Here is a 21,624-nt window from a genome sequence, read left to right as displayed (position 1 = left end):
CCCGCGCGTCTGCGTCCCCGCAGGCATGCGCAGTGGCGTCCGCCGGCGAGACCGTCCGCCGGTGGACCGTCCGTGCCTGTCCAGTCTCGGCGGCTGGGTGGCGCGAGCTTTTTGAGTAACGTGAAATGGAAATTATCGTGGTCACCTTGCCCTGTGAGGGGGTTCTTCAGGTAAAGAAATTCCTGTCATCAAAATATATAATAGAACAAAACCTCCTACTGAACCCAGTATTCGCAGTCAGGCGTTATATTTGCAAAGCTTGAAAGAGCACGAAGAGGCCAAACCAAGAATGTAAATTAAAACCCTGCTCCGAGGTGAGGGTCATTCATTATGCAAGTGAAAATCTTAAATTTGGTAGTCATTTCAAAGGGGTTAGTGTAATCCAGAGGCAGCGAGTGTGTGAGATGCCAAGAGACTGCAGCGAGAACATTTGGTTTGAGCTGCATCATCATAGCCAGCTATTGGGCAGCGTGGGGTGCCAGGCACTGTTACAGGCACTGTATATGTATTGTCCCATTTAACCACTTAGTGAGTGACCGTGGTCAAGTTGCTCATTGGAATTCTTATATTCTAGGGAATGGTTGTTTTTTTTGTTTTGTTTTGTTTTTTTGTTTTTTTGTATAAAGGCTTTAAGTGGCTTCCTTTGAAACCTGAACAGTGATTCTCTGATATCTTGAGTCTCCAGTGGTGGTGTTGAGGGGGTGGCCCTTAATAAATTTACAGAACTCACAATTTGTTTAATTGAAGACAGATTTCAAGACACTGGGAAATTTTATTACATAATTGTAAAGGAAAAAACACACTTCCTCCTGTGTGTGTTTACTCTCAACAACACTGCTTGACTTGAGACCACAGATGTATGTGTTTTCCACACATCAAGCAATTCTGCAACACCTGAGTGTCCTATAATTTTACGTAGTTCTGGCACTATCCATCTGGAGTTTGCATCAGATTTCTGCAGGTTGCTGGCTCAGTCCTGGAAGACCGCCCCTCCCCCCAAAGTCAAAAGTCCAGGTTGTTACTTCTGCTTCTGACCTACCTCTGTTGGGGAGGAAAAAAGTTTTCCTCTGCCCTTCTAGGTTCTTCTGGCTGGTCTCAAAAATAATTGCAGACAGATTGAGAGGAGAAAGTAAAATTTCATTACATATGTATAGGGATTCCAAATATGAGAACACTCAAAGGTAAAAATGCATTATATATGGCCTTCTGGACTACGGAGAAGGGGGAAGGGGTTTGGGACTTCAAAGAGATAGAAGACCATTCACAGAAAGAATGAAAGGAGCAAACGTTTGGTAAACAAATGTTTGCTGGGCTAAGCAGAAACAGTAGGACACAGAGAATCTTAACAAATAGATTCTGCTAGGTTTTTCGCCCTGTCTATCAGGGAGATGGAAAGTTCTAAAGTGTCACACTAGCTCACACTGTACTGTGGTTTTAAATGTTGATAGCTCCTTTCCTGAAACATGTCCTCTTTCTTAAATGTTTTAGGCAGTTGGAGAGGGAAGGAAGTGAAAGCTCTTCCTGAGCCATTTGTTTCTTAAAAAATAATCAGCCTAAAATAGAACCCATGCCAAAGAGGCACATTTGAGGGTGACTCTCCCATACACTGGCTCCCATACACTGGCTATAGATGGGAGGTTCCCAAGACCCCTTCTTTAGTTTTGGTGAATGTGCTAGAGGGATTGACAGAACTTAGGAAAACATTGTACTTACCAAATCACCAGTTTATTATAAAAGGTCATAACGCAGGAACAGTCAGATATATACAAATATCCATAATATATATTCCACATACACATATTATATATACATGTATATGTATGCGTACATAGAAGTCAGAAGGGGACTTAAAGCTATAGCAATTCTAGCCTTAATAGAAACTTGACCTGCATAAACTTCTTCCTTCCTTTACTTTATTTATTTTTTATTTTTTTTTAATTTTTAAATTTTTTTTGTCTATTTCTTGGGCCGCTTCTGCAGCATATGGAGGTTCCCAGGCTAGGGGTCTAATCGGAGCTGTAGCCACTAGCCTACGCCAGAGCCACAGCAATGCGGGATCCGAGCCACGTCTGCAACCTACGCCACAGCTCACGGCAACACCGGATCGTTAACCCACTGAGCAAGGGCAGGGACCGAACCCGCAACCTCATGGTTCCTAGTCGGATTCGTTAACCACTGCGCCATGACGGGAACTCCAACTTCTTCCTTCCTTAAAGTAACAGATTGACAGGCAAATTTTTGCAATCAGGTCACTAAACACAGTTTAGGATATTAGGATATTTCATGTGACAATAAAAGACATGTTTCAAGGAGTCAGAGCAATAGCACCTTGAAGCTTACTTGTGCCAGCTGACTTTGCAACTTACTCTTTCAGCAGTTGGAAAGATGAGCTCACTTCTGAAGACGCATAACTGGAAGGCAGTGATGAACAGTAAGCCAGAGACGGCCACTCTTCTGCAGCCAAAGCAAATAGACTCATATCAGATAAGCACTTCAATTAAAGATTTGTATGCTCGCTTTCAGGGAGGTGGAAAGTTCTAAAGTGTCAGCTTTTGCTGATCCAGCCATCTGGCTTGAGCTCTTCCTGCCTATCCTCCCCCACTAATAAAAGTTGTCATATTTTTCTGGATGGGATCTGCTGCAGAGGGGAAGTCCTTGAAACCCTGATTCAATGGAGGACATTAGAGAGCCTCTGAGGCTTCATTGGATATTAAGGTAAGGGTACTATTTGGGGATATTTGTCTTCATAGGGTATCTTACGTGGCTGGGGGACAGGTAAGATGTTTAGGCCAAAGGTTAGCATGGGCTGGAGGGGCCCTGGTGACCATGCAGCCATCCTCCTCCATGTGTTTTGTTAAATTAATTGAAGCAGGCCGTTAGACTGATGGGCTTCTATGCTCTGGTGGCCTAAATAAGCAAACCCAAGTGTAAACCTGTGAATAGCTCAAGGTTAGGAAATCAGAACGGTAAGGATAACCAGTCACAAAGAGCCAACTAGGTTTTAAGCTGTAGCCAATTAAATCATTTCTTTTTCTTTGCTTCCACACTTTCTTCGTACGTCTTTCCCCTGGATCCTGTTGGGGGAGTATTAACCACTTTCAGTTTGGTTCTGCGCTGTTTGAATAGATAAATGTTCAAATAAACCCTTAACATTTTTAATATGCCTCAGTTTTCCCCTTTAACAGTTTCATGCCTTTCCATCTGGATTTTCAGACTCAACAAAGCCATCTTAAACTCAAATTCAATAGACACTGCCTTGGCCTTTGGAAAGATGTGTTTCTGTAGGCATAACAAGCTCTTAGATTGTCCCCCAAATAGAAATTATCTGTGTCACATGATTCTTAGTTATACTTCTTGGAAGCCTCTCAGTGATACACACTGTCCATTCAAGAGAAAGAGTCCACCTGTGAGGGAAAGAGCCCATCCTTTCCTTAGCTTTTCATCATTTTAAGATTTAAATGTGGAGTAAGGATGCTGTGTGTTGTCCTATCTCAGATGAAAAGAACTCAGAGGAGACACAGAGAAAACTGGACCTTCCAGAGTAGTCAGACCTTCTGCTGCAGCTTGATGCAGAAGTACTTGTCCCAGACCTGGTCCTGCAGTTGTCACCATCAGTGGGAGTGCCCTGATCTGGATGGGCCTCTTCTAGCTCCCTTGCTGGGCTTGTTACTTTAGGGCAATCATTAGACTTGCCATCAGAGTGTTTTTTTGTGTGTGGTGGGGGAAAGAGCCTCAGAGACAGAATGTTTGGGGCATGAAGATGAAAGCTGAGTTTCTGAGTTTGTTGTTTGTTTGGCCATACTCTCTACCACAGAAACTTAGACCTGAGAGCAGCGTCTGCCTGCTCTCACTGCCATGGCATTGGGAATTGTAGGCATAGTCCTTCAACTATGTAAAATTGTTCTCTTTCCTTAAACACTGGCAGAGCTTTATTTCTTTTATGAAATTTAAGTTAATTTCCCTTTGTATTATACTAATTTGTATGTTTTTCTCATTTTGATTATATACTCCTTAAAGTCAGAGATTATAAATAATTTAACAAGATATTTATTGAAAGCACTGTTTTTGTTTTTTGTTTTTTTTGTCTTTTTGCCTTTTCTAGGGCCGCTCCCACAGCATATGAAGGTTCCTAGGCTAGGGATCTGATCAGAGCTGTAGCTGCCGGCCTACGCCAGAGCCACAGCAACCCTAGATCCGAGCCTCATCTGCAACCTACACCACAGCTCAGAGCAACGCTGGATCCTTAACCCACTGAGCAAGGCCAGGGATCGAACCCGCAACCCCATGGTTCCTAGTCGTATTTGTTAACCACTGCTCCACGACGGTAACTCCAAGGCCAACTTTCTTTGTCTTTATACCAAATATATCTCTGTATCCCAGGAGGCCAGGGCTGTTTACAGGAACACTGAGAAATCCAGGAAGGTTTATTTCCCTAAGCTCAGAACTTTGGGTGTGTTCTTAGACTAGTAAAAGCTATGGGAGTTCCTGTTGTGACTTAGTGGTAACAACCCCGACTAGTATCCAAGAGGACGTGGGTTTGATCCCTGGCCTCACTCAGTGGGTTAAGGATCCGGTGTTGCCGTGAGCTGCAGTGTAGGTCACAGATGCAGCTCAGATCTGGCATTGCTATGGCTGTGGTGCCAGCCGGCAGCTGCATCTCCAATTCAACCCTTAGCCTGGAACCTCCGTCTGATTGGGTGTGGCCCTGAAAAACAAACAAAAAAGCTGGTCACACATGGGTCTCGCTGGCCCTGGATTTTATTTACATTCCGAAAACTGTGAGAGTCCTTAATCCTTTCCGTTCTGTCCCCAGTGAGCAAAGGTTTTTCTCTCTCTTTTCTTATGATGCAGACTTCAAGGCTTGTGTGCATAGGGCATTTGATCTGGCTCTTGTTACGCCATGCTAGGAGTAAGAACTGGGGTGTGCAGAGCTACCCTTCAGTATTTGCTTTCTAACTGAATAATGATGCTCTGTCTCTGATCTAAACACCCAGGTGTTCACATTCAGGATAGAATTAATAAGGACACCATAGGAGTTCTCCTGTGGTGCAGCTGGTTAAGGATCTGGCGTTGTCACTGCAGTGGCTTGGGTCGCTGCTGTCATGCAGGTTCGATCCCTGGCCCAGGAACTTTTACATGCTGCAGGTGCAGCCTCCTCCCCCAAAAAAAAGATAAATAAGAAAATTCGACAAAGCGCAAAAGAGACAATGGCCCATTCCTATCGCGATGGGATGATGGTACTTGATTTCACGCAGGAATAATGTGAAACAAGACAAGAGGACTCAGATTGACTCATCTATCCATCACGTAAGAAACTCCATCCTCTAAGGCAGACGAACAGAAACGCGAGAAAGCTACAGAGAAGGGGCGGCCAGAGACATATGTGTAAAGAGAGATGGTGTCCTAGGAACCAAGAGAGATTATTTCAAGAAGTGGTCGGTAGTTTCGAATGCTTCTGATAAAGCAAGAATGGAAAAGTCCATGGGACATACTTGAATCTCTGGCAGCGTCTGGCACAGTCTCGTTCACATGGTAGGAAACGATGTATTTATTGAGCTGAAGTATAGAGAACAAGAAGGAAAACAGGAACATCTGAACTTTGTTACTAACGCTACTGTTCAGCAGATAATCTGTTCCAAACTGTAGAAATTTAAATCTTTCCCATGACTTCTGAGTGTAGCCTCCACATGGAACATTTTCTCAGCTTTCCTTAAGCACTGGGAGCATCTTCCCTGTTGTTACATGTTGTTCCAAAAACGACTGTTAATGACTGCAAAATATTCCCTTATTTGGAAGTACCATGATTTATTTAGCCATTCTCTTGGGGATTTAGACAGTTTTTAATGTTTCACTACTATAATAACTTTCCCCCCTAACTATGCTTTTAGGTAACTCTTCAGCCACACTATTTCCTTGGGCTAGATTCCTAAAATAGCATTGCTTATTTCTGTTTTTACTCACTTACATAGTTCATTTTCATAAATGCTGTAAGAATGGCAGAAAAGTTCCAAATGGCATAAGAAAGGCGTGAAGGTAAGTGTTCTAAAAATCAGTAGAGGAGTTCCTGTTGTGGCTTAGCAGTAAGAAACTCAACTAGTATCCATGAGTATGAGGGTTCAATCCCTGGCCTCGCTCAGTGGGTTATGGATCCCGTGTTGTCGTGTAGCTGCGGCTCCTATTTGACCCCTAGCCTGAGAACTTCCATGTGTCGTGGGTACGGCCCTAAAAAGACAGAAAAAAAACATTGGTTGAGAATGAGAGCAGAAGTAAATTTAGTAGAGAATAGAGATGCTGGGAGGACCAGACGGGTATGAACTTCAGATCTGAAGGTGCGATGATTTATTCTTCACCCAGCACCCAGAGACTAGACTAGTTACGTAACTTGTGGGGCTCAGTGGGAAACAGAAACGCAGAGTGCCTTTTCAAAAATTATTATGACTTTCAAAATGGCAATAAGAGAGACATGAAACCAAGGTCCTTCTAAGGAGAAGGTCTTGAGCGACTTCATAGGTCACACCTATGATACTGGCCTTGCCCAGAGGTTATGGGGTCCCCCCAAGTTGTGGGCCAATTAAAATGTACAGGAGGAGTTCCCTTGTGGCACAGCAGGTTAAGGATCTGGCATTGCCACTATAGCAGCTTGGGTCACTGCTGTGGTGCAAGTTCGATCCATAGCCTAGGAATTTCCATGTGCCTTGGGTGCAGCCAAATAAAATAAAATAAAATAAAATGTGCAGGAGACTGAGGGAAGTACCCAAATATCACTCTTTTAACTTATAGGACAATAGAACAGCACGTAGAGTGGAGCCCCAACATATGGGGTCCCCTCTAGACTTTATTGCCAAAGTGTGTAAGCTCTCAGACAAGGCACTCAACTGCTGTAAACTCTTCAAATATTAGAGACTGGATTATCTCTAAAAAACCCTGCAAGGTTCTGGTCCCTCCATCTGGATTGTGAGTATCTGGGCAAGAGAACTCTGTTTTTTAAAACTTATTACCTGTAGGAACCAGGGTGGTTAATTTTTTTTTTTCTTTTTCCAGCTGTACCTATGGCTTATGGAGGTTCCCAGGCTAGGGGTCATGTTGTAGCTGTAGTTACTGGCCTCTCCCACAGCCACAGCAACGCCAGATTCGAGCCTCATCTGCGACGTGTGCCACAGCTTGCAGCAACGCTGGATTTTTAACCCACTGAGTGAGGCCAGGGGTGGAACCCAAATCTTCTGGGATACTAGTCAGGCTCTTAACCCACTGAGCCACCATGGGAACTCCAGAGGGTGGTTAATTTTATGTGTAGACTTAGCTGAGCTCTGGTGCCCAGATATTTGGTTAAATATCATTCTGGGTGTTTTCATGAGGGTATTTTTGGATGATGTTAACGTTTAAAACAGTGGACTTTGGGAGCTCCTGTTGTGGAGCTCAGTGGTCACGAACCTGACTAGGTTTCTGGAGAGACCTGCCTAATACAGGAACATAGCACCTAGTAGATGGTGAATAAGTCCATTCATTCCACACATGTTTTTCTAAATGATGAATCAACCGAACACTTCACTCCATGTACACCATTTATTATTACAGATAGACATTTTAAAGCAGTTCTCCATTCATCATAATATCAGTCTTCAGGATGAATTTTCTCTGTTATGTAGTTCATTGATTTTTTTATTCTTTTTTTTCTTTTGTTTTTAAAGTTCTTATTTCATCTGATTTTAGAGCTGAGTCATAGAGGTGCTTTAGATTTTTAAAAAGTATCGTTTGACTTCCAAAATGGATGGGTTAAATTTGTAAAAGGGACTTTGGAATTTAAATAATAGAATCAATGACTCTAATGCTTCAGGCCTTAAAAAGATTTTATATGAAGTTCATGTACTTTATGGAAATTGTAATTGGCAATAAAGTGACTATAAAATGGTAGCTGCTAAGAAATACGAGACTAATAAGAGTAACATTAGGAGAAGCATCCATACGGTTCCTGATGTTGCTGGGGGAACTGAGCTCTCATTGCCTTACTGCAGCAAGCTCAGCAGCAAACCTCAATACTGTTTTTTCCTTCTGCTCCATCTCTCCTGATCGCTCATGCCTGCTTCCTGGGATCATCTCCCAAATAAACCTCGAGACCCCTCGTCCTTGTCCGATTGGATTCCTAGCCTGGGAGCCTCCCCGTGCCATGGATATGGCCCTAAAACACACACACACACAAAAGGCTTATCAACCATGAGGTGTTTCAGTAGGTTGATGAGACACATCAAAAGTTTTAAAAAAGAAACTGAAAGTGAGTGCAATTACAGAGCTGACAAGGCTTGAACACGCAAATTTCACAGCAGAACTTGAAAATCCTCATTGTCATAGAGACGCAGTGAGCCACAAGGGCCAAAATAAAGGACAGAAATCATTTTGAGGCAGTATAACAAGTTGCAGAAAATAAATGTATTTGATCAAGTTAAGTGGAAGCATGTAGGTTCCAAAAGTCTCCCTGACGTGACAGGCAAGAAGCTTCCTCTAGAAAAAGTTGAGGAACAGCTTAATAATAAAGCACTCAATGGTCAGTCCTAGGCAGCCGAGCGCATTCCTTCCTTCACACAACTACCCGGCACTAGTAAGAGCCCTCTGGTGATAGTTTTAAAAAGAGTTTTTGAAGATAGACCATACCTTTTCAGGTTTGAAACATTACTACATTTTTCTGTACATTTAAAGTTAAAATATCTAAGCTCGCTTCAAATGTGAATGTTCTTCCCTGTCCTTAAGGAAACATCTGAAAGGCTACTCTGTGCCAGGCCACACGCTAAGGGATACACAACTTCTTTCTTAAAACCATAGAGTCAAGTTAGAAAGATATATAGACGCAATTAAGATGCATCCTAAGTGCCACAGTAAATGTTCAAACTGCTGTAGGAGCAAAGAAATATGACTAAAGCTACTGGAATGATAGAGGAGGCACTGAAACTGCTGTCCGAGCTGCATCTTAACACATAAAAGTTTGCCGCATAGAGAGGCGAGTTGGATGAATACTGCAGATGGAGAGCAGAAGGAGCAGCACCAGAGGTACAGGAGCAAAAGGTGAAAGAGGCCGTATGTCCAGATTTCTCCACCAGAGTGTGGGGCGGACAACAGAATTCATGGGGAAGGTTCACAAGAGCGAGGCTGAAGAAGGTAGGTGCCAGGTTATGGAAAACTTGACATGCTGTGGGAAATGGAGAGCCATTTAGGAGTTTTAAGCAGAGTCACAGATGACAATTACGGGATTACTGTCATGAGACAGTGAGAAATTAGGCTTTGAATTTATCAAGTGGCAGGGGACAGGGGTAAGGAACACAGGCAGGACTGAGCTGTGATCGCGATTGAATCTGCATGATGAGGGAGGGAATCGCATTTGTATCTGATGACCTCTTTTCTTCAAGGTCAGCTCTTGGTGTGGGGGAGGCTGGAAGGTCAGAGAAAGGTAGGAGGTGTAAACAAAGTGGTGAAGGGAAAAAGGGACCGGTAGGCTTAAACTTTATGACGAGAAAATCACCCAAGAAGTTCCCGTTGTGGCTTAGTGGTAACGAGCCCAACTGGTATCCATGAGGACGAGGGCTTGATCCCTGGCCTTGCTTAGTGGGTTAAGGATCCATTGTTGCCGTGAGCTGTGGTGTAGATCGCAGATGAGGCTCAGATCCCATGTGGCTGTGGCTGTGGTGTAGGCACTGATTCGACCCTTAGCCGGGGAACTTCCACATGCCACAAGTGTGGCCCTAAAAAGCAAAATAATAATAATAACAATAAAAGGCATGGTTGTTGCAATCAGGCCTTTTAAAAATTAAAAAAAAAAAAGCATGCAATATTGAGGTTGCAAATATTTATTTCAAATGTGAAAATACAAAAACCACTTACATATAAAATTTAAGGATTTTAAAACATCCAAACCTTGTGCCAACTTTAGCTCCTTATAAATGTGCTTACACTTAATTGAGACAATTAGTTATAGTGGGCATAAATATAAAGAGAATTACATTTCCAAGAATGAAGACATCAGAGAAAAGAATACATTCCGTTACTGATAAAAGCACAGAGCTGTGGTGGTCGGTGTCACAGACTTCCCGACACCCTCTCCATCCAAAAGAGTACTAGGAGGCAATTGTAGGAATCTCACGAGGTTGGCAGGGATTGTGGAGAGTGGCCGTGCAACCCATTCCTGGCCAAGAAGACCTGAGGAGGCGGAGGAGAGTTTGGTGAGAAACCCTCGAGAAAGGTCCTCAAGGTCCATGAAGGAGAGAGGAAAAATGCTGCGCTTCTCTCCCTGGCTGCTGCCAGGTCTGGATGGGCCCGTGGAACAGCCATCGTGCCGCCAGCTTGAGAACAGAGCCAACACTAAAGGCAGCAGAGCAGAAGGATGAAGAAACCTGACTCCTTGGTGACATCCTGGGCTGTGGAGCTCATGCTACCGGGACTTCTCAATATGTGGGATTATAACTATCTTGTGCGTTAAGCCATTGGAATCAGGGTTTTCTGTTACAGCCAACTAAAGCAAGAATTTAAGGTAGATTAAACATTAACAGGTGGTTGTAGTGCATTGAATTAAATTTTCTCCTCTGGGTAAGTCCGTTTCACTTACAGTCGTTTTTTTATTTCATCTGAGGTTTCCGTAGTCCCCTCCCTCTGAACTATCATTGATCGCTTTTCTTTATACTATCACATTACCCGTCTTCCTCTCACATAGTGTCACTGAGGAAAACAAACAGAACAGAGGGACGAAAAGTAGCAGCTGAATTTAATAGCTGTTAAGCTGCAAAGAGAAATGTCTGTCTTTTAGAGATGATTTGAAGGTTGTGGTAGTGAACTTTTTCTGACAGCAGCCCATAGCGACAGCATATGGAGGAAGGAATGGGACGATCTTCCAAGAATTGTCTTTTTAAAAATAGAAACAACTAAGCACTTTCTTAAAATGAATAATATACCCTTTACTTACTTGCCTCCTGGCTGTATGTGGGAGCACTTATAATGCATTTTTAATAATCTCAAATAAAAATAGTACATGCAAAGTCCGAGCTAGTGTTTGACACTGGGTACTATCACTAACTGGTCTACTTAGAACAAAATACTCTGCTGAATCTAGCACTCAGCATCCCAGCGGCTCTAAAGCTCCAGCCAGTTGATCTGTTCTGCATCTGCTCGTGTTCCTGCAGCTTGAGTTTTCCTTTGGTCTTTCATCGATACGTGTGAAATCTCTGGGCTAGTCGATGTCTTTCGTAGTTAAATGCAAGCAGCAACTTTGGCATTTCTTATCACAAAAAAACCATAGGAGAAAGGTGGCAGGCCCAGTGCACTTCCTGGCCGGAGGGGTTTTTCTGTCAAAGCTGGCAAGGTTTGGTCATTCACCATCTTCAGTGTCTGACCATTAAGCTGGACAGATCTGCGAAGGGGAAGGATACATCCAAGTTAGCCAAGTTGTATGTCTTTCACCTGCTCTGTAAAAGTCATGAGATCTTTTTAAGACCAAAAATATTTTCTGATATAACTTGTATTTCATTGCTGTAGCACGAGTTTGACCTAGCAGATCAAACTCTGGTAGAGTTGAGTAGTTGTGACAGAAGCCATATGGCCTGCAAAGCCTGAAATATTTACTCTCTGGCCCTTTACAGAAAATGCAGCACACACACTAAGCAAGATGTTGGAGACATAAAAAGGATTCGAATAATGTATTTCTGGGTTTGTGGCTTTTGGTGATGGACAGTAAGGAATTAAAAAACATTTTTTTTGTGATATGCGGAAGTTTCCAGGCCAGGGATTGACCCCAAACCACAGCAGTGACCCAAGGCACAGCGGTGACCCTAGGGTGGGCCCTGAACGGCCTAGGCCAACCAGGGGACTCCAGAAACATTTTATATAAAGCAAACAAACATATAGAATGCAATATGGATTTCATTAATTTAACATAAAAATACAGTCAATGAAATTTCCTATTTGTAACTATGTCCATACACCCTCCACTCCTCTTCCCTTAGAAGGCATGCATTCATTTTCCTGTTGTCATTAAACTCTTTTGGTAGAATGTGTATTGCTGTGGTGAAACAAAAATTATTTTGTTTAGCTAAACCATATGTTTTCTTTGCATTTCACTGTTGGAATTTAAATTCAATACTGAATGAAAGAATGGAAAAAAGTTAAGGACAAGTGTTATTTCTTATGCATATTTATTTTTATTTAAATCATATTAATCTATGCTCACAGCATCAAATCTCATATAAATAAGAGTTCATAAAGAACAGCTTTAGGGGAGTTCCCGTCGTGGCTCAGTGGTTAACAAATCTGACTAGGAACCATGAGGTTGCAGGTTCGATCCCTGGCCTCGCTCAGTGGGTTAAGGATCCAGTGTTGCTGTGAGCGGTGGTGTAGGTCGAAGACGCAGCTCAGATCCCGAGTTGCTGTGGCTGTGGTGGAGGCCAGCAGCTACAGCTCCAATTCGACCCGTAGCCTGGGAACCTCCATATGCTGAGGGAGAACCCTAGAAAATGCAAAAAGACAAAAAAAAAAAAAAAAAAAACAGCTTTAGGGAATTCCCTGGTGGCCTAGCAGGTTGCTGTAGCAGAGGGAACAGCAGATATAAGGCATGGCTGTGAGGTAAAATTATATGATGCTTAACAACTGCAGCTGTGGGGTTTGTGTGTGGCTGGAAGGGTAGGGCAGTGGAAGATGCATGCTAAAGGCATTTCTCTGTCTCACTGACCCGATTGGGATGCCCTGATTTGTGCCCAGAGGCACATACTTTCTTAATTTGGGGGTTTACATGTCCTGGTCAGTTTTTCATTCTGTACAACCATAGGAATGAGGCTACTGGCATATATCATGCCGAAGTAATTACTGAAGGAGTTCCTTGGTGGCTCAGCAGGTTGAGGATCCAGTGTTGTCACTGCTGTGGCTCAAGTCTGGGTGGAGGTTTGATTACTGGCCCAGGAACTTCTGCATGCTGTGGGAGTGGCCCCCCACCCCAAACGCAAAGCTTTAGTCTGCCTTTAGTTCTACTGATAGTTACTTCCATAATTCTAAATGATCCTTATCTCTCTCTCTTTTTTTAAGTTTCAACTGTAAAGTTGTAATTTGGAAATAAAGGTAGATTACACAGGAACAGGTTACATTGCATAATTCTTCCTTTACAGTGCCTTCCCCAGACGGGAGAAAACAAACTCCACAGGCCTAAGAGTCTTCGAAAGTCATGGTTCTACTGCACAGCAGAGTGAGCATTCAGCTTACAGGCCCAGCATCTTCTGTGTCAAGAGATATGGAAGAGAAGCAGCCAGAGGAGGTAGGAAGTTTAGGAAAGTGGTACTGATGAGAGTGGTACTGCTGGTACCAGGATGCATGGAAGAACTGATGCTTATTATCTCTTTTATCTTTTTCTTTAAAAAAAAAAAAAAGATTTCTTAAAAAAAGATTTATATCGTGAAATTTTTATAATATGAAAACAAGTTTTTATTGTTGGAAATTTGGATTAATTAATGTCAAGAGTTTGTCATGTGTGTAACACATGTATTCTCTGCAGAACACTTATAACAATGCCTTGCATACAGTAAGCAGTGTAAAATACTATCTGTCATCATCATTAGTATTCAGATAAATAAATATAACAAAAGTAGCCTGTTAACTTGTCATAACCATTTTAATATTTTGATGTCTATTCCTTATCTCTTTTCTATGTAAAAATTACTTACACATTTTCATTTACACAGAAGCGAGCGTACAAGACCTCGTCTCTTAAAACTTGTCGTTTTCCCTTTACACATCCTAACATTTGCTCACATCATTAAACATTTATCTACTACATCATCTTAATGGCTGCACGGGATTCTGAGCATATGAGTTTATTCACTTAATTGTCTACTGTTAGACATTTGGTTATTTCCAATTTAGCATTATTATAAAGTTTTCATTTTTAAAGATCTCTCCAACTCTGTCTTCACTAAGTATCAGTCAGCAGAAAAACTGGTTTGCATTCAGTCTTGGTTAAATGCCCAGCTCTGGGTTGTAATAAGGTAACCACGAGTGTGCTGGAGGCTCGTAAGTCTGCGCTGCGGTTATCCTCCCCCGAGTAGCACCTGTGTCACAGCCGCCCCTAGCCAGGTGGGGAGGAAACACCGAGGCCGTCATCAGGAAACCACAAACAAAACAGGCCTCCAAAGCTTCTTGACATGCTGGTAGTAAGAGCGCTTCTGCATGAAGTCGAGGGCCATTTATAAGGGTACACAAAAATGTTTCAGAAACGCTGTAGGAGAGGCCCTAGCATTGAAGGTAAATCTGATCACTGCAAATGAAGACCTCTGTGTGTTAAGATGATAAAACACGCGCAAGATAATACCTGATCCATCCGGCCATACTGTTTAATCAGCTATGAATATAGCTAAAGGATGCCATCAATATACTAAGTGTAAGCTTTATCAAGGCGTGCTGAGTACTTCCTCATCAGGCTGGGCGGTGAAGATAGGGTTTTATTTGACTTCTTACTCTGAAGTCAGTAACATGATGATAAGAAGTAGAAGACATGCTTGTCAAATTTCAGATGAAATAGAGCTGGAAGGAATTAGTAAGCAACAGATTGGGCAGAATTGGGGATGCTAGACAAAATTTATCTGAGATAGCTATAAGATACTGCTTTTAAAATATATTCGCTTCAAATATTTATGAAATACTTACTATGCAGGACCTTCTATGGGTACTCTACGAGTCATTCAATTAAAAATATTTAAGCTGATCATTATTTAGCCTCTGAGATCATTAGCATGAGCAAGAGTCCAGACTGTGCACTGATCGTACTTATCTGGGGTACTTTTGCAGCATTTTAAAGAGAGAAAAATATAAGTAGTATATACTCATCAAAGAGAACTAAGGATAATAAAACAGTATCCACAATTTCACCAATTTTCCAATTATGAAGTCTGAAATGTGTGCTCAGAATGCAACAGGGTTGGTCTAATACACAAATAGAAGAATCACTGAAAAAACTGGGCAACTTTAGCCTGGAGAGAAGACAATCCAGTTGTCCTTCAAATATTTGAGAGTTATTCTGGAGAAAATGAGATATTCGGCATTGTTCCAGATGAAGAGCAGCGAAATCAGACGCCCACCAGGGCCAGCGCAGTAGCACAGGCCTCAGACAGCCAGGTCACACGGGGACTAAGGGGATGAAAGTGGAATTACCCATCCAAAGTAAACAATCCCAGTTCAACTCCACCGAATGGAGAAAAACAGCCCCAAGGAGCCAGAGCACCCAATTTCAAAGAAAAGATAGAAATTCACGTGGTTTCAGTCGTTGTCAATTTTTAAGCATTGACAGCTAATTAATAAAAATTAACACAAAGTGCAGGCCTACCTCCTCTACCAGAAAAAGAGAGAGAGAAAAAAAATTCTCTAAACCCATTTGTCCTCAGGCACGAGGTGTAGTTTCCATCCTCTGCTCTAGAGAAGGGAGCTAAGAGCAGCAGGTAAAAGGCTTGGAGGCCACAAGGAGCAGTCGCCAGGTGCGGCCTTGAGATCCAGCAGAAGAAGAATCAGAGCTGAATGGCCACTGATGCCCCGGCTGGGGCTGGCCCGAAATGATCTAACTCTACAACTATTCTTCATTTACTTCAGAAAAGCTTTTCCCTTATCAGCCTCAGACACAAATCTGCTAAAAATACCCATTTCAAAAAATGTCAACACCCAAACAGAGATAAGTATTATCCAAATATGCATTATTTACAACAGGGAAAGAAAGGTTTAAACAGTAGGAAAACGGGTAGGCAAACCATGGCATTTTATAAGACATGCAGCCCATTAAAAAGTCTACAAGGATTTTCTGGTGGCTCAGCATGTTAAAGATCCAGAGTTGTCATTGCTGTGAGGCGGAGGGTTCAACCCCTGGCCCAGGAACCTCCTCATGCTGGTGGGTGCAGCCAAAAAAAAAAAAAAAAAAAGCCTACAAAGGCTATATATGGAAAAACACTTGGGAAAACGTGTGGATTCCCTCTCCCTTTTTCCCATTAGAGGTTGTATGATTACAGCTAGAGTAAAATAAAGCACAGGGAAAAAAGTAAAGGAATGAGACCTTTAATAATGCTTAATAAAGGATTAATGCTTCTCTGTGGGGATAGGGCTTTGGAGAAAGCCTGCTCTGATGCTAATTATCACCTTTTCAGGTTCTGATGCTAATTGTCACTGAAAACATCAATCATAGAGCATTTGCAAAGATGGGAGGAGATGGTAAGAATTTTTCTGCTCTAATGTGAGAATAGCCGTGATGAAAAGCGTGCCTCTAACACACGTCGGACAGAAATCTTACAGCGTTTGCGCGCCTAACTCTTGAAGGCGTATGGTCATTCTTGGGTATTCTGTTGAAGCTGCCCTTTTATAAGACATATTCAGTGAAGGGATTTTAAAACTTAAATGTATTAGAACTAGCTTTAAGTAACCCACCTAAAAGGCACATTTCCAACCACTTTTTTTCCCTTACTCTAACTAATAAAAAAAACTAATATTGTAAGAGAATCACACCCAACTCACGTGGTATATATGATGTTTTACACCAACCCCATGCCTTCATATAGCAATTATATATAGTTATCTTTGCTTTAATGACTTGCTACTAAGAATTATGTCTTTTTGGAGCAAATAATCTAAATATGATGAGTTGATCCTGATATATCAAATTGTTTTGAAATGAAAACATTCCCCTAAGATAACTGCTGGTTTGCCTTCCTATTCTCCTGCTTTGGACTCTCAGAGCGAGTTACATCTGTATTAGTATGTATTCAGGTATAAAATTCCTAAGTATTAAGAATTGTTTGACCTTTTTTTTCTTTTTTTGCTCCTTATTAACACTCTGTCTTGGGATACACACCAGTAAAATTCACTTTTGTTGAAAATTTGAAATGAACCAGGAAAATTACTCACTTGGAAAGCAACCCATCTGGTCCTGAAGATTGCATGAGGTATTTGTCCACTTGCTTGTCGTATAAGTGGCGTGGTAACTGCAAGCGCTTGGTGACGTTATGGAGGTTTAAGGCATACAGAGTTAGATCTCCCTCTTTATACTGCGGGCTAAAAGCAAATTGATTAACTCAGTAAAAACATTTACCTAATTCGAGCAATTAAATAGTTGATTACGGATGTAATTATGGGTAACACTAAATATTAGCATCTGTAATGATGATGGGTCCTCGGTATCCTTCCGTCTGTGATGATATGAGGCCACTGACGTGGTCCTGCTTTGCAAACATGGTAACAGTCATGCTGTCCACATGACCATTTTCTGGGTTTGTGCCTTTGAGATCTTTGCTGCTGTGTCAGACGGAGCTGTGAGGAAGCCAGTCAGCCCTTATATGTTCAAACATAGGCAAGTGAAATGGTAAAAAGGAAATTTCGTGAGTTCTTGTGACCTCAAACTGTAAACCGTATAGACAGAGGCTTTATCTAGCCTTATGAAAAGACTTAAACCAACAAGGAAATGAAATCTGTTGACACTTTTCCATAAATTTAATCCACCGACACCATTCTCCCACTTCTTCCTACTGCGGCTCACTCACCAGACATAGAGTTCCCACGCGCTTGAATTGGAAACAGGGAGAAGCTTTTCTCACTAGAATTAATCTTTTAGTATCATTCCTCAATCTGTCAAGAAAGACTGAAACTAAGAGGAGAAAAATCTCTGAGATTTACGACGATTTTTTGCCATCTAAGGTCAGAGTACTGGAGTACAGAAATCTCTTTGGCCTCTCAACTCCAGAAATTGGGTTAAAACTTTTGAAAACATGAGGGGGTATTGTACTCCTTTTAATTCTTCTTCCATATTAAATTTATCAGCCATGGTGCCAAGGGATAAGTATATTCAAATAATTATTCTTTCCTATGAGTTCATATTCATATTCTATTCATGCATAGTCATTCAGTTAATGAATCATTCATAAAAAATGAGCTGCATGTTCTTACATTTGTACTATTCTTTATTGAAATTTGGGATATAGTCTCATTATGGATTATGATCATTAAATCATTGTACAAATCTTTGCTGGACTGCAAATGCCTGCGTTAAACCTGCTTTTCTTAGCTAGACTCTGGCACCATATCACTAAGAGAATGGAAAGAAATAAGGAAGGATGACGACCTTAGACCCCTGTGTAGACAGAAGGCGACAGGGCGTGGGCATAGGAAGTCGCCTGCTTACTAATTCGAACGTGTTCATTGGCAAAGGGTGTGTTCCACACTTACTGGTTGTTGTTTGTGCAGTGAAGGTATACCCGGAGTTTGCTTCTTTCTGGACCTCTCACACTTGCTGTTAACACTTTGGTGCCCACCAGTTTCTTGAACAGAAGAGAGAGCCAGTAATCCTGGTTGTGGCGGTTGGGGAGGGAGGAACAAAAATCCATCTTAACTTGTTTCTTTAACAAAAACAGTGTCAAGCAAAGAGCTCCCCTACGAAGAGTGTGACTGCTGTCCTAGAGCTATTTGAAAAGGGGTCATCTTTTGGTCTGTGTTAACACCATGAATCTGAAGGCAGTATCTTGTCTGCTGCTTTTTATCCCTGGAGAAGTATGTTTCCGCAATTCGGAGGGCTGTGCCTGCTAGGAGATGATTCTCGAGAATGCAACTCATTGCTCAGAGACAGTCTAAATGTTTTGTTGTCTATCGTCCAAGATGTCAAAGCAAAGCTCAAAGCAAAACTTTTAGATACACACACAAACACACATATACAAAGTTTTTAAAATAAAATTTCTGTTTAAGAGATTAAAACCATTTTCTCTAGAACCTTATAACCACTCCCCCCAGTAAAGTAATGCATTAGGCAGTGATTATCACTGGTCAAAAAAAGACAGCCAGATGCTATGTGTCTCTCTGACTCTCTCTCTCTCTCTCTCTTTTTTTTTTTTTGCTTTTTAGGGCCGCATCCATGGAGGCATATGGAGGTTCCCAGGCTAGGGATCCAGTCACAGCTGTAGCTCCCGGCCTGCACCACAGCTTACAGCAACGCCAGATCCTTAACCCACTGAGCAAGGTCAGGAATCGAACCCGCATCCTCATGGATGCTAGTCAGATTTGTTAACCACTGAGTCACGATGGGAACTCCCAGGTTCTCTGCTTAAATTCAAATTTTTCACTGGAGACAAGAGGCGAATCAAATGTTTTCAAAGGAAACTTGGCTTTGGTATGGTTCAGTGACTTGGGAATAGAAAGCAAGCAGGCTCAGAGCCAGGATTTGCACAGGATTCTTCAGAGTAACCAGGGAACAGTGTTATGACCTCCAGCAGGTCACACTGCCTCATCTTGGTTTGGAAAAATGGGTGGAAAATACCTACTCTGCCACCTTCCAGGAATGTAGTGCAAATCGAATAAGAAAACAGACATGTACCGTGAGTTTAAGGCTGAGTCCCTTGGATCCTGTAGATGTCAAGAGTATCATTTACTCTTGCAAGTTTTTCTCGCTGATTTGTGAACCTTGAGGAAGAAGTATGTTTCCTGCCTATAAAAAGGGTTCTTAAGCCAAAAGTTTCTGTTTGGCTGAGAAGAGTTAGATAACATAATAAATAGTTGGTCCTATTTACAAAGAGGGACAGGATAAGCTGGCCAATTTCTAGACACTGTACTCAAAGCAAATTGTGAAGAAACTATTTATTTCCCTTCCTTGTTCAAGGTCCATTTAGGAAAGAGCCAGTGTCAATGGAATAGAACAGAGAGCCCCCAAGTAAACCTACACACCTATAGTCAATTAATCTTTGACAAAGGAGGCAAGGATTTACAATGAATAAAAGTCAGTCTCTTCAGCTCCTGGTATTGGGAAGTTGGAGAGATGCATGCAAATCAGTGAAGTTAGAGCACACCCTCAAAAATAAACTAAAAATGTTTTACCTTGCCATGGCTGTGGTGTAGGCCGGCAGCTACAGCTCCGATTAGACCCCTAGCCTGGGAACCTCCATATGCGGTGGGTGTGGCCCTAAAAAGCAAAACAAACAAACAAACAAAAAACAAAAAAATATATATGCACCCCAATGTTTGTGGAAGCACTGTTTACAACAGGCAAGACATGGAAACAACCTAAATGTCCACTGACAGATGAATGGACAAGGAAGATGTGGATTGACACCCAGCCTTAAAGGAGAATGAAATATTGCCATTTGCAGCAACATGGATGGACCTCGAGGTTCTCATACTAAGTAAAGTAAGTCAGAAAGAGAAAGATAAATACCGTATGGTATCACATATATCTGGAATGTAAAATACGACAAAAATGAACCTATCTATGAAAGAGAAACAGACTCGCAGATATAGAGAACAAATTTAGGATTGCTAGGGAGATCGGGAGTTGAGGATTAGCAGATGCAAACTATTATACATAGGATGAATAAACAACAAGGTCCTACTGTAGAGCACAGGGAACTGTATGCAGTAGCCTGCAATAAACCATCATGGAAAAGAATATGAAAAAGAATGTATGTGTGTATAACGGAATCACTTTGCTGAACAACTGAAATTAACGCAAATTGTAAGTCAACTATAATGAAATTTTTTATAATTCTAAGAAAGAAAGAGTGAGGCAGTAGTAGATTTTGGATATTTGTCTGATGAAATTCTATCACATTTGGTTTAACTCATTTTATAAATGACTCACAATGTACTTCGGGAAGATAGATTCCCTTTGGTGCAAAGCCATTTTGCTAAATACTTTTTTTAGTTTTGAACAGTATGCTCCATAATCTTGGGCCACTATAGATTTAAAGCAATGAAATCTATCTACAAACCACAAAAGCCTAGCTTATTTCTCGGCATGTGCCTTTTGCAAACTTTCCTAGCTTTCCTGCAGTGTTCAAATAATTCCCTTAGGAAATATTCTTAGAAAATAGATTTTCTCAAGTGCTATTTGAGACTATAAAAATCAAGATCATACTTCTCAAGACTATATCTATGCTATCCCAATTTTGAGACATATATATCTTCCAAGTGGCTTTTTAGATAGAAAGGCCACCGTTTCCTGATTTAGCAACAGATGTTTTTGGAAGTAGGGTGGAAATGAAAATTTGTTAACAAATATCTTAAAGATTATTAACAAAATAATAATTATTAACAAACTTAGGGTGATAAGTTAAATAAATTATTTCATGGCATAAAAGGGTTTTGAAACTTTGGATACTATCGGCAATTTTAACTTTGATTTACCTTGAAAAACATTTTTTTGATTTTAGTTTGTTGTCTTGGAAATTGGAGTCATAAAATTTCAAAATACAGCCCCCCCTTTTAAAGAATTTTAATGGCCACACGCACAGCATAGAGAAGTTCCCCAGGCCAGGGACTGAATCTGAGCCACAGCTAAGACCTACATCACAGCTGTAGCAATGCCAGATGCTTTAACCCACTGCACTGGGCCAGAGATAGAACCTGTGTCTCTGCAGCAACCTGAGCCACTGCAGTTGGATTCTTAACCCACTGTGCCATGGTAGGACCCACTAAAATGCCTTTAAAAAAAAAAATCCCACACAACATGCCAAATAGCCCACGTTAAAAACATTATTTCTGGGCCTCAATTTCTTCTCTTGAAAACCAAAAATGTTAGAATGGGTGATGTCTTAAGATACTTTCCAATTCAAGGGTTCCTGTTGTAGCTCAGTGGTAACAAACCCATCTGGTATCCAT

General features: G+C 41.5%; 1 protein-coding gene and 1 long non-coding RNA gene across 5 annotated transcripts in view; one reads left to right on the top strand and one right to left on the bottom strand.

Annotated features, from left to right (window-relative positions):
- The first annotated feature begins 23 nt into the window (after positions 1-23).
- On the top strand, positions 24-16,783 carry LOC125138045 (uncharacterized). The gene is made up of 4 exons (XR_007137569.1): positions 24-170; positions 2,375-2,715; positions 13,131-13,276; positions 16,143-16,783. It is a non-coding gene; the product is annotated as an uncharacterized LOC125138045 (long non-coding RNA).
- HPSE (heparanase) overlaps positions 9,822-21,624 on the bottom strand; it is a 38,576-nt gene continuing 26,773 nt past the window's right edge. For 2 of the 4 annotated variants that reach the window (XM_047799278.1, XM_047799280.1), the window contains exons 10-12: positions 18,211-18,329; positions 16,897-17,043; positions 9,822-11,386 (exon numbers count right to left, since the gene is read on the bottom strand). In XM_047799278.1, the coding sequence (XP_047655234.1) occupies positions 11,227-11,386; positions 16,897-17,043; positions 18,211-18,329 (426 nt within the window). In that variant the 3' untranslated portion in view covers positions 9,822-11,226. The other 2 variants (XR_007137565.1, XM_047799279.1) reach the window with 2 other exon arrangements.

The sequence above is a fragment of the Phacochoerus africanus genome, chromosome 10 (genome assembly GCF_016906955.1).
Source record: "Phacochoerus africanus isolate WHEZ1 chromosome 10, ROS_Pafr_v1, whole genome shotgun sequence".
In the NCBI taxonomy this organism is placed as follows: domain Eukaryota; kingdom Metazoa; phylum Chordata; class Mammalia; order Artiodactyla; family Suidae; genus Phacochoerus; species Phacochoerus africanus.
Note: the sequence above shows the minus strand (reverse complement) of the source record. Positions and strands in the feature narration are given on the sequence as shown.